The 27,964-nt window shown below is 62.8% G+C and overlaps 2 protein-coding genes across 4 annotated transcripts; both read left to right on the forward strand.

Moving 5' to 3' along the window:
• The first annotated feature begins 914 nt into the window (after window positions 1-914).
• Window positions 915-24,215, forward strand: CAMTA2 (calmodulin binding transcription activator 2). 2 transcript variants are annotated; one of them, XM_077313016.1, is made up of 23 exons: window positions 915-1,073; window positions 2,142-2,251; window positions 3,049-3,152; window positions 3,404-3,471; window positions 4,786-4,921; window positions 5,160-5,231; window positions 6,086-6,239; window positions 7,502-7,642; window positions 10,070-11,169; window positions 11,365-11,491; window positions 11,583-11,717; window positions 14,893-15,005; window positions 16,950-17,128; window positions 17,767-17,845; window positions 18,805-19,108; window positions 19,213-19,565; window positions 20,009-20,196; window positions 20,312-20,552; window positions 21,173-21,244; window positions 21,425-21,445; window positions 21,771-21,967; window positions 22,575-22,649; window positions 23,378-24,215. In XM_077313016.1, exons 2-23 carry the CDS (start codon window positions 2,224-2,226, stop codon window positions 23,439-23,441), a joined length of 3,951 nt encoding a protein of 1,316 aa, XP_077169131.1. In that variant the 5' UTR covers window positions 915-1,073; window positions 2,142-2,223; the 3' UTR covers window positions 23,442-24,215. The 2 variants fall into 2 exon arrangements, with proteins under 2 accessions (XP_077169131.1, XP_077169132.1); XM_077313017.1 differs by lacking the exons at window positions 915-1,073; window positions 2,142-2,251 and having other exon boundaries at window positions 6,063-6,239.
• On the forward strand, window positions 23,984-27,884 carry LOC143825058 (uncharacterized). 2 transcript variants are annotated; one of them, XM_077313018.1, is made up of 5 exons: window positions 23,984-24,245; window positions 25,798-25,925; window positions 26,681-26,804; window positions 26,882-26,985; window positions 27,359-27,884. In XM_077313018.1, the coding sequence occupies exons 1-5, from the start codon at window positions 23,984-23,986 to the stop codon at window positions 27,590-27,592; spliced, it is 852 nt and encodes a 283-aa protein (XP_077169133.1). In that variant the 3' UTR covers window positions 27,593-27,884. The 2 variants fall into 2 exon arrangements, with proteins under 2 accessions (XP_077169133.1, XP_077169134.1); XM_077313019.1 differs by lacking the exon at window positions 23,984-24,245 and adding an exon at window positions 24,343-24,633.
• The last annotated feature ends 80 nt before the right edge of the window (window positions 27,885-27,964 follow it).

Genomic DNA, 27,964 nt, shown 5'->3' on the forward strand with positions numbered 1-27,964 from the left:
AAAGCCGTCTCTGCCCATGGCCGTCACCACGCCCTCAGGCAGAGAATTTCAGTTCCAGGGGAATCCACTTTTAAAGCCACCTAACTCCATCTTGTGGGCGTGAAGGAAGCCTTGTGGGAAGAGGCTGTTTTGCCATCTGCCCTGAAGCGCCTGCTGGGTGCCAGGCACTGTCCGTGGTAGGTATGTTCCAGCCTGAGGAAAGGAATGGAAAGGAATTTTTGGGCCTTCTCCCAGTAGTGCAGCCATCCGGCCAGGCAGTCAGTCTGCTGCCCACTGAGCCGCTCAGCAGGGGCGAGGGAGCGCCGGCCAGAGGGCCAGCTGGCACCCTCTGCTTCCTCAGCATGCCAGCCGTGGGGAGAGGCGTGCATTCGCCTCTGACCCTGGCCTCACTCCCCCCCCCCGCTCCCCAAAAGTCTCCACTAATGGGGGAGGGGAGAGGTGGGGAACCCAGCATGGCCGAAATGCTGAGAAACCGGGCTTCCCTCTCCCCGGCACGCAGGGGCCGGGATCCGGAGGACCGAAGGCAGCTGCAGGCAGCGGGCCGGCAGTCAGTCGATGGCCACCTGGCGGGACCGAGCCGCCCGCTCCCCTGGGGTGCGGTGGGGTGGCAGAGCCGCCAGGGGTGTTGCAAGGCCGCCCGGCCAGGGCTTTGCAAGGGGGCGCCCGGCCGGGGAAAGAGGTTTGGGGCCGGCCTTTCTGCGCCGCTTCCCGCACGCAGGGGGCCCGCCTGCCTCGAGGCCGGGGGAAGGGGCCTTGCCGGGGCTGGAACAGCGACGCTGGCCCAGTGGCCGGAGGGAAGCGGCCCGCCCCGTCGCGGCAGCGAGGCCTGGGGGGGGGGGCGGAGGGGAGGGGCCGGGGCCGCCTCCGCCTCGTGCGCGCTGAGCTCAGACGCCGCCGGGCCGGGCCACGGAGAGCTGTCAGCGGTCGGGGCGGAGCGCGGAGGAGAGCAGCGACGGAGGGGAGGGAGGCAGGAAGGGAGGCAGGCAGGAGGGCCGAGGCGCAGCCGGTGCGGGGGGCGGCGAGAATGGCGGCCGCGGGCGGAGCCGGAGCCGGAGCTGCGGGCGCCCCGCCAGGTAGCTCCCCCCCCCCGGGGCGAGCGGGCGGGCGGGACTGGACGGGGCGGGCCAGGTGGGGCGGGCGGGGCCCGGGGCGGGGGAGTCGCGGGTCCGGCGCTGCTGCTGCTGCTGCTGCTGGGTGGGGTGTGGATGGGGCGGGCGGGGCCTTTGCAGGTGGCCCCGGGGCCGGGCTCCGTCGGGGGCAGGTGCCCGAGCGAAGGCCTCCGCAGCCGCAGGCAGACGGACCGGGGGCTGCGCCCTCCCTCCCTCCCTCGCCCCCCCCGTCTCCCTGGGCATCGCGTCGCCGCCCGCCCCCGAGAGCGTCCGGCGAAGGCAGCGGGGTGCGCCCCGCGCGAGGGGACGGGTGAGGCGCGCCTGGGCACTGCCCGCCACCCGCAGGGGCTCTGAGCAGCACACGCGAGCCGAAGACGCCAGCCTTGCCCGGCCGCCGGGCCACGCGGGACCCGCTCTGTGGGACCCAGGGGCGAAGGCGCTCCCCGAGGGCGGCTCTGGGCTCCGCACCCACCGGCGCCCCCCCCCCTCTCCCTCCCGGCCGCGCGGCTTAGTCGGGCCCGGGAGCTGCGGCTGGAGCCTCCGGGGGAGCCGCGCCGCCTAGGACAGGATGCTGCCGGAACCGGAGAGCAGGGCCCAGCGCGCGCCCCCCTCCCGGCCCAGGGGCGGAAGGGCCAGGAAGAGGGGGGCGAGGGGCGGGCCGCGGGGGGCTTGCGCTGGCCTTGTCCCCCCAGAGATCGCCCGGCCACTTCCGGCCAAGCCCCGCAGTGCCCGTCGTTCCAGCAGCGGGAGGGGGCCAGCGGGCCCAGGGCCCTGCAGCTGCCAGTGGGTCCAGCATCCAGCCGGCGTCCATGGGGCCTTTAGGGGTCTGCTCTGGGAGCACTGGTGGCCGGCGGGAGCTCCTGGGCCTTGGCCCACTCCCGTCCCAGAGGGGGTCCGAGTGAGGGGATGGGGCCACTGGGGCTGGGGAGAAGGAGCAGGGAGCCACAAGGGAGATCGGGGTGGCCACAGGAGGCATCGGGTGCCGGGTGCGAATCCTCCTCCTCTTTCTGCCCCCCACCCCCTCCAACCCAGGTCCGCTCCCAACCCTTCCGTGTCCTGATCTGAGCCCTCCCAGCCAAGAGCTCTAACGGTGTCACAAGGAAGAAGCCCAAAGATGAGCAAGGAAACCTCAGGGGTATCTGGTGAGTAGGGCCTGGGGCGCCCCCCCCCCCCCGCTTGAGCCCTGTCCTGGGGAGCTTTGCTTCTGGCCCGCTCCACAGAATGAGGCCCTTTCTCCCCAGCGGGGACATCTCCTCTTCCCATTTATCCTCACAACGGCCCTCCCTGCGAGGGAGGCCAGGCAGACTCAGTGACCCAGGGACCAGGTCGGTTGGGGCCCAGAGGGCAGATTCACCGCTTTGTGCTGCGCAAGGGAGGGCAGGATAGATGCATTTTATATAAATGCTCGGGTTTCAACCCCCCCCCCCCCCCGGTATTTAAGAGCAAAAAGCTCTCCGTGTGGGATGCCGCTGGTACCGTGCGGTGTTTGGAGTACTGGGCAAGGAGGACTGAGAGACCTGGGTTCAGATCCCCGCTGTCTCAAGGAAACTTGTCAGGTGACCTTGGCTCAGTCACACGCTTTCGGCCTAGCGTACCTCACAAGGTTGTTGTGATAGAATGGAGGGAGAGGAGAAGGGTGTAAGGGATCTTGAGCTGCCAATCTGAGAAATATGTGTAAGGCACAAGGCTGGCCCAGCAGCTCTCCCTGGCTGGCTAGTTCTCTTCATGGGGGAGGGCGGGGCTTCTACACGGGCCGGGTGCCAGAGTCGGTAGTGCTTCCTGTACATCCCGCCCCCTCAGCAATTTACCACAGCAGGGGGAGATTGGGGGGGCTCAAACGAGAGGGAATGTGTGAGACCCCCCCCCCCAGGATATCCTGCAGGTTCCCAGCACCACTGGGCAGGTGGGGAGGGGGGTTAACTCCTTTTTCTCTGCCCAGAAAACAGCCAGCACCTGAAGGTTTTCCTGCCCAAGAAGCTGGTGGATTGCGTGCCCAAGTGCCCGGCTCTGCCCACGGAGAGGCTGCGATGGAACACCAACGAGGTGGGGACACCCGGAGGGCTGCGGCTGTGGGGGGGGGGTGGCCTGGGGGCAGTCCTCCTCCTGGAATTGCTGCCCTTGATAGGCAAGGGGGAGGAGCTGGGGCCCCACTGGGCTCTGCGGGTGCCCACGACCTCTTCTCCTCTGTGGTGCTGCCTTCAGCATGGCCCTTGTGGCTGCCGGGGGCTGCAGCGGCTTCCCTCATTTCTCTGGGGGAGGTTCCTGATCTTTCTTCCCTCTTGCTGTCCCAACAGGAGATCGCTTCCTATTTGATCACCTTTGAGAAGCATGAAGAATGGCTCTCCTGTTCCCCCAAGACCAGGTAAGGAGGGATTTGGGCTCACTCCCAGGTAATGGTCTCTCTGTGGGGCAGACAAGGGTGGCACACATGCCCCGTGCCTGGAAATATTTTGAAAAGGATTTGGAGGACAAGAGAAGGGCGATGCCAACAAGAAACTCTCTCGCCTCTGTTCCAGTTTTATTTAAAAAATATATATTCTTATTTGTTGACTTTCTTCCTTGTGGAGCACAAGGTGGCTTACCGCATAGACAGAATACAGAAATTGACCTAAAATGTAGTAAATTAATACCATCAACATTCACAACATCTAGTAAACATTTTCAAATTTTAATTATCAGATTTCATTTTTAATACTAGGTATCGAGCCATTTTTGTTGCAGAGGCATAAGGGGAAAGGACTGTTTCTGACACAAAAAATATTAGAGACAGAATATAACAACGGTGATCGCTGTACGTTCAGATTTCCAAATACCTACAAACCTGTCCATATGCACTTGTTATCTGTATGATATCCAGAAAACGTCCAGCGCCATAATATGAGTCTCTTAACTGTAGTGACAGCACAGAAAGTCCTTCAGGAGCTGGTCAAATATTAGAAAAGTGCATCAGCATCCTCAAAGATTCTACTGCAGAATTGATCTAGTTCCTTCCTCCCCAAAAGACTGAATAACTGGACAGGCCTGAAGAATATGTTCAAGGGCCTGCCTTGTAAGTCACACCACCAGCAAACAGCTGCTTGAAAAAGGAACCACGGAAAGGGGCCAGCTGGATGCTGCTGAAAACCTTCCTCCTCCAGGGCAAAACCCACAAGTGGAGGCAGCTAGGGAATCCGCCCCCAATTGTCCGCTTTGACCTCCTTTTTCCTCTGAAAAGGTGGCTCCCCCCCCAATAGGCTGGGGAGTTTTGCAGGCTCAGATTGGCTCCAGCAGGAGCAACCCCTCCCCCCCCCCCTGGCCGCCTCTCTTCTTGAAAATGGTGTTTCTCTGGTCTTGCCGCCCCTCTGTTGAAGCAGGACAGGAGCTCTCATGCATTTCTTCACTCTGGCAACACAGTTTCCCTCTGGCCAATGAAAACAGTGCAATTCAGTCTCAGAAACCACAGTATGAATTTACATTATGCATACAAGAAGAAGAAGCCCCAGAAACGAGCCCTGTTCACAGAAGCTTCATCCGCCCAGGCCCTCCGTCCCCGGCACGGTTCGGCCTCCTGTCACAGTTGGCACCTCTTGTCCCGAGGCGCCCCAGGCTGCTTCAGGATGCCGTTTCTAGAAGCATTCAGGATGCCTGCCCTGCTGGAGGATCCCCGGAGCCTGACCCCGAGCCTCTTCCCTGGCAGACCTCAGAATGGATCCATCATCCTGTACAACCGCAAGAAGGTGAAATATCGCAAGGACGGCTACTGCTGGAAGAAGCGCAAGGATGGGAAGACCACCCGCGAGGACCACATGAAGCTGAAAGTGAAAGGGGTCGAGGTGAGGGTTGGAAGGGGGCGAGGGGAGGGGAGGGGGAGCGGCAGAAAGGCAAGATCCGGTGGCGGAATGGCGTTTGTGTCAGGATGAAAGGGAGCAGGAGGCAGCTGGCCCCTGCTGGGGAGATCTGGGGAGAAGCAGGGGGTGGGGATTCCTGGAGGGGCTGGGCATGGTGGGCTTGCTCTGGGGGGACCCATTGCCCCCTGCAGCAGCTCCAACCGTCCTCTGCCTCCCCCGCCAGTGTCTCTACGGCTGCTATGTCCATTCGGCCATCGTCCCAACATTCCACCGGCGCTGCTACTGGCTGCTGCAGGTACCGTCTGGAAACGGGAGGGGGGTGACCCTGGAGGTGAGAGGGGGGCTGGAGCCCCTGGGGTGGGAGGCTTTCCTCTAGGGGACCTCTGCCAGGACAGCAGTGGCTGCTCTTTTCCTCCTTCCCGTGGGGGCAGATTTGGAGGACCCCCACTTGGGCCTGGACCCTATTTTGGGATGAGAAATTGGGGAGTTTTGGCCGCGCGTCTTTTGTTGGGTCCCAAGGGTCTCAGTTGAACGGCCCCCAGCGCTGCTGCATCAAGGACTGAGCCACAAACCATCTGGCCCTTTCCTCACCTGTTTTGCTCGCTGCTGGATCCCGATGGGGAGGGAGCAAAGATGGGGAGGGAGCAAAGCGGCAGCAAAGACATCCACAGCAGCCTGATTTCCCCACTTATTTTGGGCACCTGTCCACCCACCTGCCTCACCCGGCAGATGACTAAACACAGGAAGAGAGGAAATAGGACCAGCCACGAAGCCATAAAAATAGCCACAGCTGAATTAAACCTGCCAGCTGGGAGAATCACAGCCCCAGTTTGGGTCACGGGAGGGATGGGTGGGCTTGCCGGGCACCCAGGAGAAGGCTGCCCTCACCATGCCCCCCCCCCCGCTCTCCCTCCAGAGGGCAGGCTGGGCAACTGGTCTGTTCAGGAGAGGGCTGCCCTGTGGGTGTCCTGGCTGAGAATAAGTTGACCCACAGCAGCAGTTGGGGCGGGCTGGGATCTCCAGCAGAGGGATTGTGGGAATTGGGGTGGCCCCGTGGGGGCGTTTGCCTCCCCCGAGGCCCTGAGGCCAGAGCTGTCCGGGCCGTTCCCGCTTTCCCCTTCCCCAGCCGGGCTCCTCTCCCTCCTCCAGAATCCGGACATTGTGCTGGTCCACTACCTCAACGTCCCGGCCATCGAGGACTGCGGGAAGATCTGTGGCCCCGTCCTCTGCTCCATCAACAGCGACCGCAAGGAGTGGCTGAAGTGGTCAAAAGAAGAGCTGGTCGGGCAGCTGAAGCCCATGTGTGAGAGGCGGGGCCAGGGGGGGCGCAGGGGGCGGGCCCAGAAGAGGCAGGCTGGCCGGGGGAGTCCAGGAGAGGCTGCTGTGCAGTGAGGGCAGCTGCAGGAGCGCTGTGCCTGTTGATTACCCGTGGCAAATGGAAGGCATTGCCTCTGGGGTGGAGCAAACCGAGGGCCTCGTCACCCACATCGTGGCACAGAAGTCTGTGGATAGCTGGTGGCCCTGAGCACTCACTAGAACAGCCACATTCAGAAGCAGTCTACCTGAGGCGGGCCAGCAAGAGAGACGTGTGCCATGTCGTTGTGCTCCTGCCAGGGTGTCTGGCTGGCACCTCTTGGAGCCGAATGCCGGCCTTTGCCTTGGCCTGTGTGAGCTGTTCTTGGTCTCTGGGGAGAGCCTGTCTATCTATCGCGCTCGGTTGTTCTTCTGGGCGTGCCAAAACTGACGGGATTGGCAAGGCTTCATGCAAAGAATCATGGGAACTGTAGTTCTCCAGGACTGGCCAGCCCCTCTGTTGTGACATGTTTGCTGGGGCTCAGTGCTTGGTGGAAACAACGAGTTCTCTCCCTCCTCCCTCAGCGCTTTCCTTGACTTCCATGCCGTCTTTTCCAAACCTGCTTTGCTCACGGATTTGAGAAAGATCACCAGGAGGCTAGGCTGGCTGCCGTCTGGACGGGAGGATCTAGGTTTCCCCACCTCTCCCTACGCGGGAGCCTTCCCCGCTGCGGAAGGCCCTGGGGCAGCCCCCCCACCCACCCCCCTAAGGGGCTTCCCCAGGGTGCTTGGCTTTCAGTTGGCCATTGGCACATCAGCAGCGTGGTGCGTGGGTCTATCTGCTGTCTGGAAGCATGAAAATGTAGCCTGAGAGGTGGGAGTCGCTGCCGAGGGTCCTGGGGCAGGGGAAATGCAGAGGGTCCCCTTTGCCACAGAGGAAGGCTGCCAACCTCCAGGAGATGCCTGGAGAGCTCCCAGAATTACAGCTGATTTCCAGACAACAGAGATCTGTTCCCCTGGAGAAAATGGCTGCTCTGGGGGGTGGACTTTTTGCCCTTGTGCCCTGCTTGTGTCCCTTCCCGAATTCTCTCCTCCGTAAGGTCCCTCCCCCTGCAAGTCTCCAGGTATTTCCCAAGCTGGAGTTGGCCACCCTTGGGCCCACACAAGAGGTCTGAGTGGGGTGGGGGAGAAGCATAGCGGCTGAGCAACCTCGATGCTGTTGCTGTTAAACACGCCCCCTCCAGCCGTGACCCCTCTCTGTCTCCCCCACAGTCCACAGCATCAAGTGGACCTGCAGCAATGGGAACGGCACTGCAGAGTTCTCCATTGAGCAGCTGGTGCAGCAGATCCTGGAGAGCCACCAGGCCAAGCCCCCGCCCCGGACCCACGCCTGCCTCTGCAGCAGTGGCCTTGGTGAGTCACCCTCCCCCCACCCCCCGGTCAGCCCCTCCCTCTTCCTTCCCAGTCCTTGCTCTCTGAGCCTGCTTTCTCGGCAGGCTGTCTTCAGGCCAATTCACGATAGCCAAATGGAACCTCCGTGTTCAGAGGCAGTCTACCGTTGCCTGGACTCTAGACCCTCCAGGTTCTGTGGGATGCAGATGCTGGGCTACATGAAGGGTGTGCATCCCTGGGTCAGGGGTAGTTCTCCCTGTCTGTTTGCAGCCCCCAGAGAGCCCCTTTTGCAGTGGCTACCATAATATTAGTTATTAAATACTATAATAATATTAGTTATACATTTAATAGCCGTTCTATTATAGAATAGCAAATTCTGTGTATAATATGTATAAAGAATATTTTATAATGTCCAGCTAATATTAAATATGTAACCATCACCTTTTCAGTCGCCAGGATAGCTCTGAGCGTGTGGGGCCGGTGAACTACAGCTGTCTCCGGTGTGCCTCAGGATGGGGCCCACTGAGCAGAGTGCCAAGGTGGCCCTCCAGCCGGCCCTTCAGAGAGGGGCATAAAAACACCCCATCCCACCCCACCCCACCGGGGCCAGCCTGCTCTTTTCCCGGGTGGCCGCTCTAGGGATGTTCCGCTCTGTCTCTGTCTGCTCTGGGGGTGCTTCCGCTGTCCCCCGTCCCCCCTGCTTGCTCTCTTCCCAGCGGTCACCCAGTTGCTGGGATGGGCCACTGGAAGCTGTAGAGAAGTGCGGGGGGGGGAGTTGGTAGAGCAAAATGGCCTTTCCCTGCCACCCCTGGCTCTGGGTGGGTGGACGCTTAGCCATCTGCTGGCCCTCCCCGGAGCCCCTCTTTCGTGGTGGAAGAAAGCACAAGGCCTACTGGCGCTGTTGGTGCCTTGGGGGGAGCAGGGATCACAGCAAAGACCCACAGGTGGCCCCTGAGCCGCTGAGTGCCCAGCACGGCTCAGCCGGCCTCTTCATTCAGAGGACGGTGTCCTTGGCGAATCCTTAAAGAAACCCACTGGTTTGGTCCCGCACAAACTGGAGCGACTCCATGTGGGGCTCCTCAGTCGTATCGGAATGGGAAGACACCCACGAGCCATTATGTATTGACCTGCAAGGTCTGTAGCCCACTTCTCATACAGTGTTAAGATCGCCAAGCAAGGCCTCATAGAAACGAGAGCAATAAAGACAGAATAAGGAGACTTTGAGCAGAGCACTCAGGAAAGCGGCCCAGCCGAACCGTCCCCCTCAGAGGACGCCCAGTGCTTCCCAGGCTGCTTTTCGCCTGCACCCATTCCAGCCAAAGGCCTCGGAGCTGGCAAGCCTTGGTGGGTGTTTGCCACGGCAGAGCGAAGGCAGTTGTGTGCAGGCCCTGCTGCAGTGCCCCCCCCCCCCGGCCAGGGCTGGATCTCCCTGGGTGACTAATTCCAACAACCTGTAGCTCCCCCCCCCCCCCAGCCGTTGGCCGGCCTCCTGTGGGTGTCTGTGGTTTGGGGCTGTCGGGACTGGGCTGCCCTCCTGTGGTGAAGGGTGGCATTTCCGGGCTCGAGGGCAAGCTCCCTTCTCTGGCTTCTCCTCTGCCGGGAGGGAGGCCTGAATCGGGCCTGGGCTGTTGCTCCCTGCTTGTCAAACAGCCAGATCCAAGGGCAGGAGCACCTTTGGGAACAACAAGAGTTTTGCAGGGTGAGTGTCTGAGAGGCAAAGCTCAGACTTATCCCAAAAAACTTCGGGTGAGTCACCACGTTGGTCTGGCTTAGCAGAACAAAGTCTGCGTCCGGGAGCATGTGCTGCACCCAAAAGCTTATGCCTGGAATAAAACTGAGTTGGTCTCCAAAGTGGCCCTGGATGTAAACTTTGCTCTCCCAAAATGCTCTTTGGTCTCTGTGATGCTCTGGGCTTGAACCTGGCTGTTCTGCCGCTGCACCCCAGGACGCCTCCCTCGGAGTGTGTGTGTGTGTGTGGGGGGGGGTCTTTCAAAAGCTCCCATTTGGCTTGAGCGCCTCATGGATTCCCATCAAAGTTAAGAGCCTCAGAAGAGCCCTGCTGGATCACGGCGGTGAGGGTCCCCTCTTCCCAGCCACCTGTCTCTGAAAGGGGCATATATATATATATATATCTCAGGGCAGTTTACGTAGAAGGCGGGGGTAAGCCCATTTCAGCAACTTCAGTCTCAGCAACCAGCTGCCCCTCCCTCTCCTGTCTCGGTGGCCTTGCTCTCTGGGGAATGCCGTGCCCCCCCTTTGGGCGTGTGGGGGGGGGCTGACCCAGTGTCTTGCGTGGCCGGCTGAGTGGGTTACGGGGGAAGCAAATAGCTGAGCCATTTCTGGGTGTCTCCCGGGGTTGCTTGCTTCGTCCCCCCTTGTGCTCTCTGCTGATGCTTTCTTCCCCTCTCTCTCTCTCTCTCCCTCCCTCCCGCCCGCCCCGCTGGTCAGGGAGTCCAGGACACGTCCCCCACAAATGCAGCAGCACGAAGCACCGCATCATCTCCCCCAAGGTGGAGGCGCGCCCTGGCCCCCACCCCGCCCTGACAGAGGTCCAGAACATTTCCGGCAGCGCCGAGGCAAAAGCCGAGCCGGAACCGGCCAAGTCCTCTGGATCCGACAAGGACTCGGCGCCGGCCAAAGCCGACCCGCCGGGCCTGGCCGAAGCCTCCTCAGACTCCACGCCGCCCGCGCCCACGGGCCTCCCCAAGCAGGAGCTGCCGGCCGTCACGCTTTCCCTCAGCCTGCCGGGAAGCACCATTCTGGTCATGGCTGGCCTGGGCGGGACGGAGAAGCCCCTGGCCTTCACGCCCAGCCCACCCCTGGCCCCGGGAGACGGGGGGGACAGGGCTTCGGCCGCCCCGCTGGGCCTCGCCCTCCTGCCCGGCCCGGGCCTGGTCCTCTCTCAGAACCTGGAGGCCACCATGGAGACGAATGAAGTGGGCGCAGAGACCTTTGACCCGGACTGTTTCCTGAACAGCCCCAAGCAGGGGCAGACCTACGGGGGAGGGGCGGCTCTCCAGGCCAAACCGGAGCCCCCGGAGGCTGCCGGCCCCCCCGTTTACTCTCTCTTTGTGTCCTCGAACCGCTTCTTCATCCAAGACGACGGGGCCGGACCTGTGCCAATGCAGCCCTCACCCCCCGCCCCCGAGGGCACGGAGGTGAAGACGAACCCCGAGACCCCCATGGAGACTGCCGGAGGAGGGGGCTCAGCAGCCGGCCAGGCCCTGGGCGAGGGAGGGGGCCGGGCCGAGGAGGTGGCGGCGCTGGGGGGCCCCGAACTCCAGGAGGAGTTGTACTCCATCATCCAGACGGCGGCCGCAGCAGCAGCAGGCAGCACCTTTGGCCTCTCCTTCGACAGCCACTTCCCGGACCTCATGGGCGAGCTGATGACCGAGGAGCCTGCCGGCCCTGGCCCCAAGGAAGCCGGCCCCAGCAGCCCCACCCAGGCCCTCTCGCCACCCGGCTTTGCAGCAGAAGGGGTCCCCCGGGGCTCCCCCCGGCCCCTGGTGCCCATCACGGATTTCTCCCCCGAGTGGTCCTACCCAGAGGTGTGTTCGAGGCAGCTGGGGACGCCCGGGGGAGGGGGCCTTGTGGCTGAGCTCCCGGGAGGGGGCCAGTCTGGGTGCTGGCCGATGGGGCTGCTGCCGCATGTCTGGGCCTTCCCTTTCCCGTGACCGCTCTCTCTCTCTCTCTCTCTCTCTCTCTCTCTCTCTCTTGCTCTGTTTTCCCCTGGGGGGGCGCAGGGGGGGGTGAAAGTGCTCATCACCGGTCCGTGGACAGACGCCGTGGAGCCCTACACGTGCCTCTTCGACCAGATTTCTGTCCCTGCCGCTCTCATCCAGTCTGGGGTGCTGAGATGCTACTGCCCAGGTATCTGCTCGATGGGGAGGGCGGGGGGCAGGCTGAGGGGGGGGGCACAGCCGCTGTCCTTGCTCAGGGCTCTCCCGCTTCCCTTGTGCAGCCCACGAGGCAGGCGTGGTGCCCCTGCAGATTGCTCAGGATTCCCGGCTGGTCTCCATGTCCGTCCTCTTCGTGTACCGGGCCCGGAACTTCATGGCGCTGCCCAGCACCCAGCTGGACTGGCTCTCCTTGGATGGTGAGTGGGCCGCCCGTTGACACCACCCGGCGCTGAGCTTCTGGGGAGGGAGCCAGGCCAGGGGGAGGGAACTCTGGGGTTCCCTTAGAGCGAAGGGGGACAGCCGGGCTCCCTGAGAAGGGGCGGAAGAGCCCAAAAGTTAGTGTGGGAGCCAAGGCCCTGGCAGCTTGCTCTTGAGGAGAGGGGCCTAGATCTAAAACCAGTTTGCCGGCTGACTGAACTGGAGCCGCTGCACGTCCCCTCCCCTCCCCTCCCTGGGAATCCTGGAGGCCTGCCCCTTGGGTGCCAGCCGCCCCCCCCCCCCCCGTGCCCTGAATGCCCCACTGTTTGTGCTGCCAGACAGCCCCGCATCTCGTCCGAAGCCCCACTGCCCAACTAAGGTCTGAGTTCTGTCCTTGGCGGAGAGGCCGAAGGCGTAGGGCTGGAAAAACTCGGCGGCTGACGGTGGTGGAGCGTCCAGGCCTCGGCCCGGGGCCAGTTCCCGGGTGTCACTTTACGGGGAGGAAGGGGAGGGTCACGACTTTCCATGACGGGGGCACTGCAGGCCAGGAATAACACCCCGAGGCCTGGCTCTCTGCCCACTGCCCTCCGGGAGAGTCCTTGACTCGCATCCCTCCCCCTCCCCTCCGGAGCCACCCAGGATCCAGGGCCGGATCCTCACCCTCCCCTGGGCTTCCTTTTCCTTGGCCCAAGGGTGACTCTGCTGGCCTCCTGTGCCCCCTCCCCTCCACGGCTGTGCCCATGTTCTGTCCATGGGGACCGATACAGAACTTTGGGGCTGCCCCCCACGCAGCAGGGCCCTCAGTCCCACCGGCTACGTTTTGCTCCTCTGCTGCTGGTTGCCTGAGAGACAGCAGGACTGGAACCCGCGTCCTGCCTAAGGTTGCAGCGTCCAGGTTGAAAAATCCCTGGAGGTTTGGTGCTTGGGAAGGACAGGGACCCCCTGCCACAGAGTCCAGCCTCAAAAACAGGAATTTTCTCCAGGAAACCCATCTCTGCAATATGGAGACTATCACTGCTGTTCCCCCCTAAGAAAGAACATTTGAATTCAGGGCTCCCAGCACCCTGCTTCATTAGCCCCCCCCCCCAAAAATAAAATAAAATAAAACAAGGAGCAAACAAGCTCCTGAATTTCTAGACGGGGACGTTGGGCAGAGACCCTGCATGGGTGGTAGGAATTTTAGAGATACCCAGGTTCAGATCCCCATGCTCTCATCTTAGCCTACCTTGAAGGGGTGTTGTGGAGATACATGGGAGGACAGAGTTTGAATTGGCAGACCGCTTTTAAGGGAGGCAGGGGAGAAGGGTTTGGGGCTGCTGGTTGCATTTTTAGGTTTTAACTGTTGCCATGAACTGCCTTGAACTGCAAGGAGGGTGGGAGGCAGATGCTTCCACACATTAGCAAAATGCTGAGAGCCAAGAGATGAAGGAAGGACACGTCAGGGAGGAAACCAAGAGGGAAGGGGAGCCTTTCAAGTCCCTGCTTGTACGGAGCAGTTTGGGGGCGTGGGAGGGGGGTCAGGACTGGGGAGATGGGCAGTGTTGTTTGATTTGGCCATCCCCTGTCCTTGGGAAACCTCCCCCCCCCCCACACACACCCACACTGCAGGGGAGGGGGAGGAAATTCCTTCCCTGCCCCACGGAGCTGTCAGTCAGGCTCAGCCCCAAAGCAGAGCTCCTCCACCAAGACCTTGGAAAAGAGGCATCATCCGGGTGGAACTCCCTGCCACAAGATGGTGCCACAGCTCCAGAGGGTCTGGACTGAGCCCCCTCCTCGCCTGAGTGAGGCCCACCCTGGGATCTTGGTGTTTGGCTGAGAGCCAAGTGGCCAGCCTCCCTGCCTCCCCCCACTCTGCCCCACAGCAGCAAGCGTGTCTGTCTGCGCTCTGCTTGCGGGTGGCCTTCAGATCTCATTAAAGGCTTGCCGCCCCCCCCCCTCTCCAGGAGGCTATTTTGGGCCGGCCGGCCAGACTCTGCTCACGCTCTGGAGTCTGCCTGCTACTGCGGGGCCACCTCTCTCTGCAGCCACCTCCTTTGTTGGGGGGGGGGGAGCGGGGGTGGGTTTAAGGCTGTGGTGGGGACTACGTCTGCTCCCCGCTGTTGGGCAGGGGGCTGGAGCCCCACCCTCCGGGCGGCCGGCCGTACCAGGCTGGACGACTGTGGCAGGACGACTGTGCCCACTCTCTCTGCACCCCTCCCGTCCCATCCCCGGCAGCCTGCCCGGCGGGGGCGGTGCTAACCTGGGCTTTCAGCGTGGTCTGGGGCCAAGACTCTGAGTCCCGTTGGGAGTGGCAGAGGAGAGCGCCGGGTGCTGGGCGTGTGGGCTGGGGGGCAGCCCCCACGTTGCTGCTGGGCGATGGATGCTGAAGGTACTGGGCTTTGGAGGGGGAGAGGCCATGGGAGCCTAGGTTTGGGTTTCTGTCACTTCAGAGGAGTGTGGTGAGGACATCCAGCCTGACCCCCGGTTCTGCCAGACAGAGGGCTGGTTTTCTTGTGCTGGAGGACTGGAGCAGCCTCCCTCTCTTCCTCTCGCCTGCAAGGCTGATGCCTGAAGTTGTTGGGGTTGGGCGGGGGGGGGCGGTTGCTTGTGTGGCTGCGAAGGGCCCCCTTGCTCCTGTGACTGATCCCGTCTCTCTGGGGGGGCTGCTTAGGGGGCATGCCCTGTGTGGGGAGGAGGGGGGATATGGAGTGCGATGGAGCAAGTTCTTCTGCGGTGCTGGTGGTGGGGAAAGCAGACAAGGGGGCGAAGGAGAGGGGCATCCAGGAAGTTGCTGGGGGGGAGGGCACAGTGCAGGGCACGGCTGTCGTCCTCTGCCGGGTGCAACAAGCACCTCTGGACCACTTTTCTCTTGTGCAGGAGTGGGATTTGGCGGCTTCTTTGTTGACTGTATTTATACCCCCCCTTCCTCCCCCCTCCCAGAGTGGCTTCCAACATCCCCCCCCAGGGAGGCCAGGCTGACCCGCTAGGAGGGTCCCCTCCATGGCTCTGTGTGGCTCCTTCCACCTGCCCCCCCCCGCCCCCTCCCTGCGGGCACACACATGCTAATCCCCCCCCCAGGAGGAAGGCTCCCTGGGATTAGCGGAGCCCTCTCCCCACCTGGCTAATCGGCCTTGAGTGAGGATTAGCTCCTCCCCCCTTCTCCAACCTGAAGTTCTCCCCCCCCCCCCCAATCAGATAACCAGTTCCGAATGTCCATCCTGGAGCGACTGGAGCAGATGGAGAAGCGGGTGGCCGAGATGACCACTGCTGCCGCTGTCCAGCCGCGCGGGGAGAGGCCGCCCAGCCAGGTGAGAGCTCTGCGTCTCCTGACACTTGGGGGCAGCTTGTTGGCCCTCCTGCTCTGCGGATTTCTTCTGGGGAGGGGCTGTCAAAGATGCACCTTTGCTTTCTGGGAGGAGCTCAATGCCCTTGGAGGCGGGGGGGGGGGGGCTCTCTGCTTTTCCGACAGCCCCATAGCTGTGCCCTCTATGGGGTCGGAGCCTAGGAACATCCCTGCTCATCTGTGTGTGTGGGGGGGTTGTCTGTTCCATCCTTCTCCTTTGGCCCCCAGCTGAGCTCCATTCACACATTACAGCACATGTGTGTCTAGTCTACTACACCTTTGAATTGTTCTCATGTTGCTTTCTGCATGCGCCCACGTTCCTGCAGGCAGGCAGGGATGTGCAGGAGGTGTGTGCGAGCAGGCCAGGTCCCATCCCCGGCCCCTGCCTGGCCCCTGCCCGTGGCTTTCTGGCCCTGGCCCCTCCCCCTGCCCTGCCCGTCCCTGGGGGGTGTCCTGCACCTCTGCCTCGAGCCACCCCCAGAAGCACTCTGCAGTCCTCCCAAGCACTGCCAGTCCTGTAACGACTGAGAGCAGCAAAGGGCTGGTGCAGTGCAGTGGTTGGATTGTTGGACTAGGATCCCTGAGACTCGAGTTCAAATCCCTACTCTGCCCCGCACTCTCAGCCAAACCTCCTTGCAGGGTTGTTGTCGTAATGATTAGATGGAGGGGGAAACGGATGTTATCAACTTTGGGTCTCCTTTGGGGAGCAAGGGGGAGTGCGAATGAAGCAAAGCGTGAATGGCCCTTCCAAGGGTCTCCCCCCAGTGACCATTTCCCTCCCTCCCCAGCCCTATCCGAGGAGTGGCTCCTCTTCCCTGCTTCCCTTCTCCAGGAGCTGCATCTCCTCTCAGGGGCTCTTTCGGTCCCCCCATAGTGGATGGATCAGGCCAACCAGCTCCCCCCCCCCGCCTCCACAGGGGGGGGTCTCTGCACTACAGATTTTGGGCAGGGGGGGTCGCCTCAGAGATGCTCCTGCCTGTGGGGGCCCCTGTGGAGAAAGGGAGGGGAGTGAGACAGAGGGAGGAGTTCAGAGGGGCAGCACAGAGAGAAAGTGCAAGGTGGCACTGGGGTTTCCTGGAGGGCACCGGAGACATGCGATGCCAGTCCCGCTTTCTCTTCTGGGCACCATGATGCCCTCCTGCCACCCCTCCAAAAGGACTCCTGGGAGGCACCGGTGGCAAAGCCAAGGGCTGAAAGACCTCCGGATCCCGGGAGCACATGGGAGAGGCCTGTGAGGGTCGCTTCTCGGAGGGGGGGGGCTCTGTGGGTCGCCCTCCCCCCTCCCTTTCTTTCTCTTTGTTGCCAGGCCTGGCTGCCGGCCCGGTATATTTAGCCCTTTCTGTCCCTGGCGTCGGCTCTCGGGTTTCACTGGGCCTGCACCTGTGTGGCTGCCCTGCTATTCTTGGGTTTCTGGGGCTGCCGGTGGGGGAAGAGAAGATCCAGGCACCAGCCAGGCAGGGGCTTAAGGGGGAGGGCCAGAAGCCCCCCTCCCCCGGAATTCTTTCCATTGAGTGTGGGGGAGGGCTTTGTCCCAGCAGTGATGCACATGGTCAGTGCGATCCTGCAGTGGCCGGGCATGGAGTCTGTGGGCTGGGCGGGAGGGCCAGGCAGGAGTGTGACGCGGGGACCTTCCTCCGTGGCTTCCAAAGCGTGACCCAGTGGAAGACCACCTTCTCTGGGGCATGGCAGGGGGGAGGGGAGGGAGGGGGGCCTGGCTGCGGCAGCTGCTTGGTCTGACCTTTCCTTGTCGCTTCCTGCCCCAGCCACCCTTTGTGGTCACCTGCCTTTAAAGCATCACGTCAAGGACAAAGGCGCGACGGGGGGGGGCGCGGAGGTGGCGTTCTGGCCCCTCCACCCCCCCCCGGATTGCCCCTCCCTCTGCCTCCGACCCTCTCCCCCTTGCCCCCAGGCTGCTTCGGACTCCTTCGAGGAGCGCATCGTGGCTGTGTGCGAGAAGATGATGTCGCGGTCCCACTGGCTCCGCTCGGAGACGCTCGTCCCCCACGTCAGCTTCCGGGGCATGACCCTGCTGCACTTGGCCGCCGCCCAAGGCTACACCCGCCTCATCGAGACCCTCATCCAGTGGCGGTGAGTCACCCGGTCTGGGCCGGGCCGGCTTCTTTCCGCATTTTAGCCGACGGCCCAGAGACGCCAAGCAGCTCACCAAGTGAAACCTGTGCGGGAACGGCTTAAGGAAGACGTGCCCCTCGACTCGCCCTCCGTGTGCAATGACGTCAGAGCCAGGTCCCGGGGCAGGAGGGGATGGGGAAGACCTTTCAGCGCCTGAGAGCCTGGAGAGCGGCTGCCGGCGGGGGGGGGGGGGAGGGAGACCAGACGGACCTTGATGGGCCAACCGAGGGGGTCGGGTTCATTGCGGGAGGGGAGGGTGGCTCAGGAGGCAGCCCATTTGCTCGGCATGCCAGTTGAGTCCCTTGCATCTCCTGGGGAAAGGACCGGGCAGGAGAGGAGGGGAGTGACAGGCGGCTTTGGGGACAAATAAAGTAGATCCAGGTAGGCCCCTGGGCACCTGATGCTCTGGCTTGAACCTCCGGGCGAGGCAGCCTCCTGTCCGTGGCCAGCTCTCACGGATGCTATTGGAGGCCCTGCTCCAGCTTCCCCCCACGGTCCAGCCAAAGGCCCCCAGCTGCTCTGGGCCAGAGCTGGCCATCGGGAGATGGGGGAGTCCACAGGCTGTCCGGGTGACGTGGGTCTGCTCTCCCCCTCAGAAACATCAGTGCCGAGAGCCTCGATCTGGAGCAAGAGGTGGATCCCCTGAATGTAGACCATTTCTCCTGCACCCCCCTGGTGAGCAGGCCGTGGTGGAGGCGGGGCCCCCGTGGCGTGGGCAGGGACATGCTCCAAATGGAGGAGGAGCCAGTGGTGGGAGGGGCTGCAGCTCGGCGAGGGGGCTCTGCTTCGCCCGCTGAAGGTCCCCAGCTGGTCCGGTTGGAAAGGACCAGGCCAGAGGGGATCGGGATGGGGATGGGGATGGGCTGCGGGGAGGCTGGCGGTCGGAGCAGGCGAGACGGACGGGTGGACTGGGAGGCTGATCGACTTTAAGGCAGCTGCAGGTATACCATGGAAGGTCATAGGAGGTCTCTCATCCAGGCCCAGGAGAAAGGACTGCAGCTCTTGAGAAAGCCACATCCGTGCTTGAGAGACCCCGGAGAGCTGCTGCAGGTCCTGGCTGGGAACAGCCTCGATAGCCGACTTCCAGCCACCCCCTCCAGGGGTTTCCAAGCCCAGAGAGGTGGAGTGCTGGTCGGCCCTTGCCTGCCTCTGGGGCAGCCCAGGACCATCTGGCAGGGCCAAAGAACCTTGGGAGCCATCTGAAACCTCCCTGTTTAGAGGCAGTCTACCTCTGGATGCCGCTTGGGGGAGGCTTCGGCGCCTATCTCTGCCTTGTGAGGAAGCAAATTCGATGGCCCCAGGCTGAACCCGCCTTTGGCCGTGTGGATTGAGTGAGACCCCGATCCACGGGGGCCACATTTGGCAGCCCAGGTGCAGGGGGCCTGGAGCCGCTAGGAAGAGCCCAAGCCGAGCAGCATCTCCACGCGGCACGTGGAGCAGGGCCCGAACTGCACAGGCTGGATCCGGCTTGCAGGAAGCTCCACGCAGCAGAGCAGGCCCAAGTCCCAAATCGCGTCCAGGGCAGAGAAGTCCTCTTGAGCTGTTGGGTCTTGCGCAGTCCGAAGGCCAGTGGGGCGAGGGCTGGTAGACTTTCAACCCTCCTGTGTCTTCCCTCTCTCTCTCTGTCCCGCCAGATGTGGGCCTGTGCCCTCGGCCACCTGGACGCTGCCCGGCTCCTTTTTCACTGGAACAGCCGGGCCCTTTCCATTCCAGACTCCCTGGGCCGCCTCCCGCTGACCGTGGCCCGCTCCCGGGGCCACGTCAAGTTGGCCACTTGCCTGGAGGAGCTGCAGCGGCAGGAAGAAGGACCCTCCGAGGGCCTGGGAATGGACCTCCCTGCGAATGCTCCCGGGAGCCTTGCCAAGGCCAGCCCTGGCCTCCGGCCCCCTGCGGAGGCCCTGCGGATCCCCTCCCCCCTCTCGGCCAGCCCAGACACAGGTAGGCACTCTGGAGTGGGGGGAGGGGGCTGAGGGAAGCCCCTCTTGGCAGCGCCCCCCCCCCGCCTTGTGCCAGACGGGACCCCTCCTCTCCTTTCCTCTCAGGGCTCAGCACGGCCAGCGGCGTCTCGTCCCCCTCCGAGCTCTCTGAGGCGTCTGTCTCCATCACCTCGGCCTACTCCAGCGGCTCGGCCCTGCGGGAATCGCCCGCCTACAGCCCGGAGGCCGAGGGGGCCATGGACGTCTGCCGGGCCCCTGCGCCTGAGAGCCTTGCCTCCGGCTGGTACCTGCCCGAGAGAGCCAGCCCCCCCGGCCTGGCTCAGGCCCCCTCCTTCTTCATGGACTACGATGAAGGGGGGGCAGCCGGCGGGCCCAGCACCGACCTGGAGCCAGACTTGCTCAGCTATGGGGAGAACACAGAAAACGAGGGCTACCTGCCCGCCACAGACGTCCTGCAGGTGAGCAGAGGGGACGGGGAGGACCCCCACCCTCCAATCAGAACGCCAGACACCCACTAACTGACCCAGGGAGAAAGTACCTGGCAGGGGTGGGAGGAGCGTTGGACCAGGATCGGGGATACAGATCCCCCACACTGCCATGGAAACGGGCAGCCTCACCTCCCTTGCAGGGTTGTTGTGAGGATAAAGGAGAGGGGAGGAGAAGGAAGGAAGCCCTGAGCCCCACCTTCCCCGGGAGAAGACAGACTCAGGATTGGGCCCGTAGCACAGTCCCCCCCCCCAAGGACCCCGGGGTCTGCCAACTGCCCCTTCCTCCCTTCCTTTCAACTCGCATCGTAAGCCAGCCCTACCCCACCCCACCCCACCCTCTGCAGCCCAGAGAAGCCCCACCTCCTGCTCCCCGGTGTCCTGATGACCCCCCCTCTCCTGCCCCTCCCCCACAGGTGGACATGGTCATGCTGGCCAAGCAGATCATCGAGGCCACGCCTGAGCGCATCAAGCAGGAGGACTTCAGCGTGGCCGAGGTCCCGCTCCGAGAGCGCCCAGCCAACCTGGGCCTGAACGAGACCATGTCCTGGCTGGCCGGCTACCTGGAGAACGTGGACCAGCTGCCCCCCTTCTCCCAGCGAAGGTCGGGGCCCCTTCCCCCCCCCCAGGGGCTGCAGAGCCCCAGCAGCGGGGTGGGAGAGTAGGGGGAGGAGGCAGCCTGTTCACTCCCCCCCCCCCCCGCCCGCCTTCTCTTCCAGGCCTTTGAGCGCCTCCCCCACCGGCCGCCCCTGCCTCAGCCCCCTGCCCTCCCCGCTGGGGGAGCTGTCCTTCGAGCGCCTGCCCCCGCCCCCCATGGCGGCCAGCTGGGCCGAGTTCCTCAACGCCTCCGCCAACGGGAAGATGGAGAGCGAGTTCGCCTTGCTGACCCTGTCGGACCACGAGCAGCGCGAACTCTACGAGGCGGCCAGGATCATCCAGACCGCCTTCCGCAAGTACAAGGTGGGCCTCGCCTCGGGGCCTGGGGGGAGGGGCCTGGGGGCCTGGGGGGAGGGGCCTGGGGGCCTGGGGGGAGGGGCCTGGGGGCCTGGGGGGAGGGCCCTGGCGCAGTTGGTGGGTGTCTGGACCGGGGGTCCTTGTTCAGCTTGTGCGACCCTTGGGAATTCTGGCCTGGGATGGTGGTGCAGCCGCCAAAGAGGGGCTGTGAAGCGAGAGGCAACCCCACACGGCCCACAGGCAGGGAGCAGGAGGCGCATGGGCAGGTGGGGTGTGAGAGAGAGTGAGATCAACCCGATGCTTCCAGGGGTACTTGAATCTGCACGGCCCACCCCCCTCTAGTCCTCACGGTGCTCACCTGGCCCAGCCACCTCCTAAGAGCACATCAGGAAAGCCTTGAGCTGGTGCTCATGCAACAGAATAGGGGGTGCCTTGTTCCTCTCTGTCCTCTCTCTCTCCGGGGGAGTGCCTTAAGGCCTTCGCGGGGGGCGGGGGGGGGGCGTCCTGAATGCCTAGCTGCCAGGGGAGGAGGAGGGATGCTGGAGTGGGCAGGAGGGGCAGAATTCAGCCCCCGCCGGCCTGACAAACCCCGTGCCCTGGGGGCCTGACCCGTGCCCTCTCCACAGGGTCGCCGGCTGAAGGAACAGCAAGAAGTGGCGGCCGCCGTGATCCAGAGATGCTACCGCAAGTATAAGCAGGTACCACCACCGAAGGGATCTCACCATTGGGGCAGGGGTCCTCAGAGCGGTGGCCTCTGCCCCGGATGGCGTGTGCCCCTCCCCAAAGTCCCCTCAGGGAATCTGCGGGATCCCACCGCGCTCGCAGCCACGCCCACCCCTGCGCCGACTAACCTCTCCTCTCTCTCTCTGCCTCGCAAGCTCACCTGGATTGCGCTGAAGGTAAACGGGAGGGGGGAGCGGTGGGCATGGGCTCCGCAAGGGGGTCTCCGAGGAGCTCTGCTGCTGGTGGGCACAGAGGGGGAAGAGAGCGAGCACTGGCAGGCCCTGCCCCCCCTGGGCCTTGCTTGAGGGTCCTGGAATCTGCAGGCGGAGTGGTCAGTAGACCCCCCCCACTCCTCCCAGGTCTCTTCCTGAAGGGATGCCTTTTAAGCGGGGGGGGGGGGGGCAAGCTTTCTGCAAGCCATCTTGGCCGGGCTCTGGGGTCCCGGGTGGAAGCCCCTCCCTCATGAGCTAACAGCCCCCCTCTCTGCTCCCCCCCGCCCAGTACGCCCTCTACAAGAAGATGACGCAGGCAGCCATTTTGATCCAGAGCAAGTTCCGCTGCTACTACGAGCAGAAGAAGTTCCAGCAGAGCCGGCGGGCTGCGGTCCTGATCCAGCAGTACTACCGCAGCTACAAGGAGTACGAGAGGCTGAAGCCCGGCCACCGCACCTCCGCCACAGCCATGCAGCAGAAGATCAAGTGGGTGCCGGCCCCTCCCTCCCTCCCTCCCTCCCTCCCTGCTTGGCACGTGGCCTCCCCTCCTCCCCCCCCCCCCCCCCGCAATTGATGCCACTGGAGTTCTTCCCTGATGCTGCCCAGGGAAACGTGGCTGGCTCCCTCGACAACCCCCTCCCCCCGGGCAGAGAGCAAAGGAAGCCCAGGTGGGGCCTTGGATCTCCTCTCCTGGAATGGGGGGGGGGGGGCAGCAAGCCAAGAGCTCAGGACAGCATTGGGAGGAAGAAGCAGGAGTCCACAGCTCCCTGTGGGGCAGCCACCCCCCCCCCCAAGGTGCCAAGCTCTACCCCGGTGGGACTCAGTGGGCTTCCCCTCTGGCCCAGGCTGCTGAGAGATACCATGGGGCCCCTCAAGGGCCCCAGCTGGCCATTTCTCCTCTGATCACGGTTGTGTTTTCCTGCACTACGCGACAACCCTGTGAGGCTGGCCGCTCCTGTTTTCACGCGGCAGAAGGGGGCACTGCAAGTGTGATCTTGGCCAACATGCAAGGAGTCTGGGGCACAGGAGGGGCTGGGTCCCAGTTGCGCTGCTGTGAGCCCCCCCCCTTCACCCCACTGTCTTCTCTCTGCAGGGGAACGTTCCTGACCAAGAAGCAAGACCAGGCTGCACGGAAGATCATGCGATTCTTGCGACGTTGCCGACACAGGTGCTGCTGCGGGGGGGGGGGGGGAGGGAGGGAGGGAGGAGACAAAACAGAACAAAGCAAAGCCAAGTGGCTGAGTCCTTTGGAGGGGCACTCTGCTCTTTGCCAACTCGCAAATGGTCTCATCGGGGCTTGGCTGCCAGAGGGGAATACTTACAGCCCCCCCCCCGTTTGATGTATTATTTATATTGTTATTTATTTTTATTTTTACATTTGTACCCTGCTTCTCCCCAAAGGGTGGCTTACAAAAGATTTAAAAATCCATAGATAATTTAAACTACATAGGGATTTTAACATAAGTATTAACAATTTTTGAAATTATAATCCAATGTTAAGCACTAGACTGGTTGGTTCCAGCCCCCTCCTTGGCCAGGTGTAGACAGGAAAAAGGCCGTTTTCAAGCTGCCGATGGCAAAAACTTTATTCAAAGAATGTAAACTGTTATAAGCAGAACGAGTTCCTGGGTACAACAGCCTCATTTTCATTTTTACTTCATCAGTGAACTTATCAATATATAGTATTTCTTTAAATTGGTTTTTACAAGGATACTAAAAACGTTAGCAAGCAACTTTCTATTGTAAGATGTATCTCTTGGGTCTTCTAGTATCAAAGGTCCAGCAAGGTATAAGTGACCCAAGTGGGCTGGGGGGGGGGGCAATATTTTTCTGCAAGGGAGGCTTTGTTCTCCCCCCCTCTGCTGCCCTGACCCCTCCCCCCTCCCTTCCCTGCAGGATGAAGGAGCTGAAGCAGCGGCAGGAACTGGAGGCCTCCCAGAAGCGCAGCGTGGCCACCTAGCGGCAGCCGGATCGTGCCCGGCCACCACCCAAGTCTTAACCCCAACTGAGCCCCCCTCCCACCCCAAGGATCGGAGCCCGGGCCTGCTACCCGCCCCCCTCCCCTGACTGTGCAATAGGGACTGGCCAGGGAAAGGCATCTGTCGGTCCCCCTCCCATGCTCCTGGGGTGGGGTGCAGAGGTCCCTTTGCCTGAGCCCCAGCAACCTGCCCCCCCCCTTCACGCTTCACCATTTATCTGTGCCAAGACTCTCTTCTGCCCTCTTCTGTGCTCAGAGCCTGCATGGGGGAGGGGCTAGGGGGTGCCAGGAACAGGGGGGGGGGGCTCCTGGAAAGCGGAGGGTGAGGCCTCTCCAGGGGTTGGAGCCACAGGGGCAGGGGGGCGATCCCTTGATTTCACCCGCTGCAAGGTCTCTGCAAAGGGCCCCGTGGCCTGCAACCCCCACCCCCACCCCCACCCCCCTTGCAATGCACTTTGAACCCCCCCCCCATCCCTCTTAACAGATGCTCTTTCACACCTGTACATAGCTGGGGATTTCCAGGCATGACCCCCCCACACACTCTTTCCCCCCCCCCGCCCTCCCCTCCTGTACATATTTGTAACATAAAAGGTTATAGTCAGAATCTATTTAATGTGGGGGGGGGCGTGGGTGCCTCGCCGGGGGGGGGGGTGATGCATGGGTTTCAGGGGGAGGCCCCGCCCCCCCTCCCTCTACATTTCTGCATGAGTTTCGTTTGGTTTGTACAAATTTGCATTAAAGCGCGGCGGGAGAAGAGTCGACGGCTGCCGTGTGTCTGTGCCGGGGGTGTGTGTGGGTGTCTTCTGAGCATGGGCAGAGGGCGGGCGGGGGCGCCGCCGGGGAGGAAGAAGCCCCGGGCAGGCGGGGGAAGGGGCGGGGGCGGCTCCCCCTTGGCCTTGGGGCGGAAGGGGGCTCCGGCCCGCGGGGCTGGCTGGCAAGAGGAGGGGCCGGGCGGGGAAGCCCCTTCCGCGGAATCCAGAGGGCGGGCCCGCGGAGGGGGGGGGGCTGCCGGGCTCGTTCCCCATCCCGGGAAAGCCGCAGCAAGGGGGAGGGAGGGGCGACCACGAGGAGACCCCCGAGTTTGGAGCTGCCTTTTGTTTGCGTCCTCTGTGAACATCCGCGATGGGAGACGACAAGGAGCAAAAAGGCCGGGGTGAACTGGGAAGTCCGCAAGGTGTGGGCAAGAAGGACCCTTTTCAGCGGGGAGGGGCGGGGTGGGGTGGGGTGGGGGGAGCAGAATCCCTGGAATCAGAGAACGGGGCAGGTGGGGGGGGGGGCTATCCGGGATCACAGACTCCCCTGACTCCAGGGGGAAAGCGGCTTTAAGGCCTCGGTGGGGGGGGGGGGGCTCAGGGGAAGTGGCCGAAGGAGGGAAAAGCACCAGGAATGGGTTCCCCCTGCAAAGGGGAAAGGGGTCAGCCTCCTGTGGTCAGCCGTGTGCAGTTCCGGCCACTGCCTCTCCCAGAGGCAGGCCCAAGAGGACGGAGGGGTTGGAGCCCCTTCCCGAGAAAGCAAGCAGACCAGGAAGGGTGGGCTATACAAATAAAATAAGCATCCCATGAAGCTCATGGGCTTCTGGACACACAAAAATAAATATTTGTTTATACAAGGAGTTATTAAAATGTGGAATTTGCTGCCAGAGGATGCAGTGATGGCCACAGGCTTTGAAAGGGGATCGGACCACTTCATGGGTGACTAAAGAGAACATCCACCTGCAGAAGCAGTCGGCCTCCGGATCCCAGTGCCAGGAGGCAACGCCAGGGGAAGGCCTCAGCCTGTCTGCTGTGTTGGTGTGACCCAGCAGGGCTCTTCTGAAGTCCTTAGGAAGGTCTCGGCTTCTCTGCCCCGTTGGCCACTGTGTGCCGTTCCAGATGGCTCCTCCGGGCCTTTTGAAATCCTCTTCCTGGATCAGGGAAGGTGGACTGCGCAGCATGGTGGTCTTCCCCGCTTTTTCACGGGCGGCAGGACCCTCCCAGTCCTCATGCCGTGGGGCGGCACCTGCTCCGACTACGGCGGAGGCTGTTGGCTCCCTATGACTTTCAGGGCCTGGCCCCATGGGGCACAGGTGGTTGGGGGGAGGGGCGGGAGGGAGGAGGGGCTGGTTTCTGAAGCAGAGCAAGGGGGCTCCACTGGGCCGGGTGCCGGCCGACATAATGGCTGAGCGAGCAGGGGCTGGCGGGAGTGAGCTCAAAGGAGTGCTCGGAGCGGGTTTTGGGGTTGGACGGAGGGGGCTGCCTAGGGGCCTTCCTGCCCTGCTCACTTCGGCTCCGCCTTTCTGCAGCATGCCATCTCTGCCTGCCGGGCGGGAGGGCCTGAAGCTTCCTTCCTTTCTTTTTAGGACACAAAAGGGACAGTGGGGCAGAGGCCCATCCCTGGGGGAGAAGAGGCCCACCCTGGGATCCCCACCTTGGGTCTTGGGTGCAAGACACAGGAACCGTCTGCAAGAGCCACTGGGGGCTGGAGCAGGTAAATTCGAGCGAGCAGCTGGGAAGGGGAGATATTCTGGGGATCCAGACCGCAATGGACGGCCTGCTGATCAGGGGCAGGAACGGATGAGGACTGCTGTTTTCACCCTCCCACATGACACCCCCCCCATCAGAAAATATGACATTCTCAGATTCCCCAGTCTTCTCGGGGAGGGGGTTCATACTGCCACTGAGTGTCCCCCCCCCCTGTTTCAGGGCTGTTTTCCCCTTCCCACAGCATAGATCCCTCTGAGACGCCTCCTTCGTTGTGCAGGGCTTCTTCGAAAGCAGTGCTCCGTGCAGACTGGGCTTGTCCCTCCTAGGGCTCGTATCCAACTGCCAGTTTCTTGGTAGACATCTGAGGGACTCCCATCTGGCTTTGGTTCTGAGGGCCCCTCTTGCCTGCTGTCTCAGTTTCCCTGCCTCCCTCCCTGCATGCTGGCTTCCTTGCAGGGCTGTTGTCATGAGGCCAGTGAGGAAGATGGAATTCCAGGAGAGTGACGAGCCCAGCCTCTGGCTTGGGAAGGCGGCCTCCCAAAGTGGTCCTGGAATCTGGCCCCTCCCCTCAGACATCTCTGCTCCCCATCCACTCACTCTGGAGAGAGCCCCACACGTGCCACCCCACAGTTGCCCTCAGAATCGGGGTCTGTTCGAGGCACTCTTCTAGTGCCTCGAAGGGGGAACGTGGGGGCAGCGTGCCCGTCCACCTGCAACCACCTGTCTGTCTGTCTGTCTGTCTGTCTGTGTCCCTTGCAGGCTGCCACGTCCTCTCGGACTCTCTCCCACCCTTCCTTCCAGTCCTTCTTTGCCACCTTCTCTGCCCATCGTGGCGCCTGCCTGCCTGCCCCTGGGGGTCGGATGGGGCCCCTGCCCACTGGAGGTAAGCAAGGAAAGATCTCCCTTGGAGGAGGCAGGGCATGCCCCCCTCCCCTTTCTAAGCCCCCCCTCTCCCTGCAGGCCCCCCCCTGCCCTTGGCGGACGGCCACAGCTGCTTCTATACAGACCCGACCCTGCCTGCGGGATGCCGGATCTACAACCGCCTCTCTGCCTCCTCCCAGGAAGTAGGTGTCCTTCAGCCCCCTCCCCACTCCAGGATAGCCCTGGAGCCCTTCGTGCCCCCGAGTGAGGCAGGAGGCAGGAGGTGCAGGTGGTTAACGCACCTTCTGTGCCCCACTTTGAGCTGGGCCTACGGTCTCTGGGGGAGGCAGACAAGGACTTTTGTGGTTTGGGGGGGCAAGTTTGGGTGTTTACCTGCTCTCCCTGGAGGCCCAAGATCAGCCTTCCCCTTGATGGAGACAGTGGGGAGGGGCTCAGCTAGCAGCCCCCCCCCCCTGCACTGTCCTCAGGGGCTCTCCTGAAGCAGGCAGGCCTGAAGTTCTCCCGGCTGGGTTCTCCCCCCCCCCACGCTAATGTTTTTGCCTCCTCCCCTTCTAGGTCCTCCGTGGTCTGCCCCTCAACACGCCAGCTCCCATCATGTGCCCTCGACCGGCTTCTCCCGCCAGCCGCCGCTGGCTCTCGGACCTGGAGTGCCAGGCGCTCTTGGCTCTGCTGGCGCTGCCTGCTGGTACCAGCACTGGCCCAGCCCCAGGAGCAGCACAAGGGCCAGAAACGGAGCCCCCAGCTGCCTGCCCGGAAGCCCCACAGCAAGCAGAGGGAGGACCACCCTGAGCAGCAGGGACATGGCAGCAGATTGGGGGGGGGCAGGCTAGGGTATTTGTGCCCCCGCTGGGCTGTCTGCCCTCTGGAGGGGAGAAGACCCTGAGTAGAAGGGGGGGGGGGCATGGGCCTGTATGTGTCTCAGTGTCCTCGAAGGGAAAGGGACAAAGTCAACTCTAAGAACTATTCCTATGGGGGTCTGTTCTTTCTTTTTTTGGGGGGGGTATTCAGAGGTAGCTGCAAAGAGATTCTGTTGGGACCTTGTTTGTTTTGCTGGAGCGTTTTCCGAGGAAATAAAGTTGGGCTGTTGGACCGAAGTGCCTGCAAACCCCTTGCCCAGGCGGCCGGGGAGAGGAGGGAGGCGGCTACTCTCCAGAGCCCCGG

Source organism: Paroedura picta, chromosome 16 (assembly GCF_049243985.1).
Source record: "Paroedura picta isolate Pp20150507F chromosome 16, Ppicta_v3.0, whole genome shotgun sequence".
NCBI lineage: Eukaryota > Metazoa > Chordata > Lepidosauria > Squamata > Gekkonidae > Paroedura > Paroedura picta.

Excerpts from the sequence above, each read along its gene's own strand:
- CAMTA2 (XM_077313016.1), top strand. The coding sequence starts at position 2,224 with ATGAGCAAGGAAACCTCAGGGGTATCTG. Across the intron at positions 11,170-11,364 it reads CCGAGTGGTCCTACCCAGAG|GGGGGGGTGAAAGTGCTCAT; the intron begins GTGTGTTCGAGG and ends GGGGGGGCGCAG. Across the intron at positions 15,006-16,949 it reads GGGAGAGGCCGCCCAGCCAG|GCTGCTTCGGACTCCTTCGA; the intron begins GTGAGAGCTCTG and ends CCTTGCCCCCAG.
- LOC143825058 (XM_077313018.1), top strand. The coding sequence starts at position 23,984 with ATGACCCCCCCACACACTCTTTCCCCCCCCCCGCCCTCCCCTCCTGTA. Across the intron at positions 24,246-25,797 it reads GCCGTGTGTCTGTGCCGGGG|GACACAAAAGGGACAGTGGG; the intron begins GTGTGTGTGGGT and ends CTTTCTTTTTAG. Across the intron at positions 26,805-26,881 it reads GGGGCCCCTGCCCACTGGAG|GCCCCCCCCTGCCCTTGGCG; the intron begins GTAAGCAAGGAA and ends CTCTCCCTGCAG.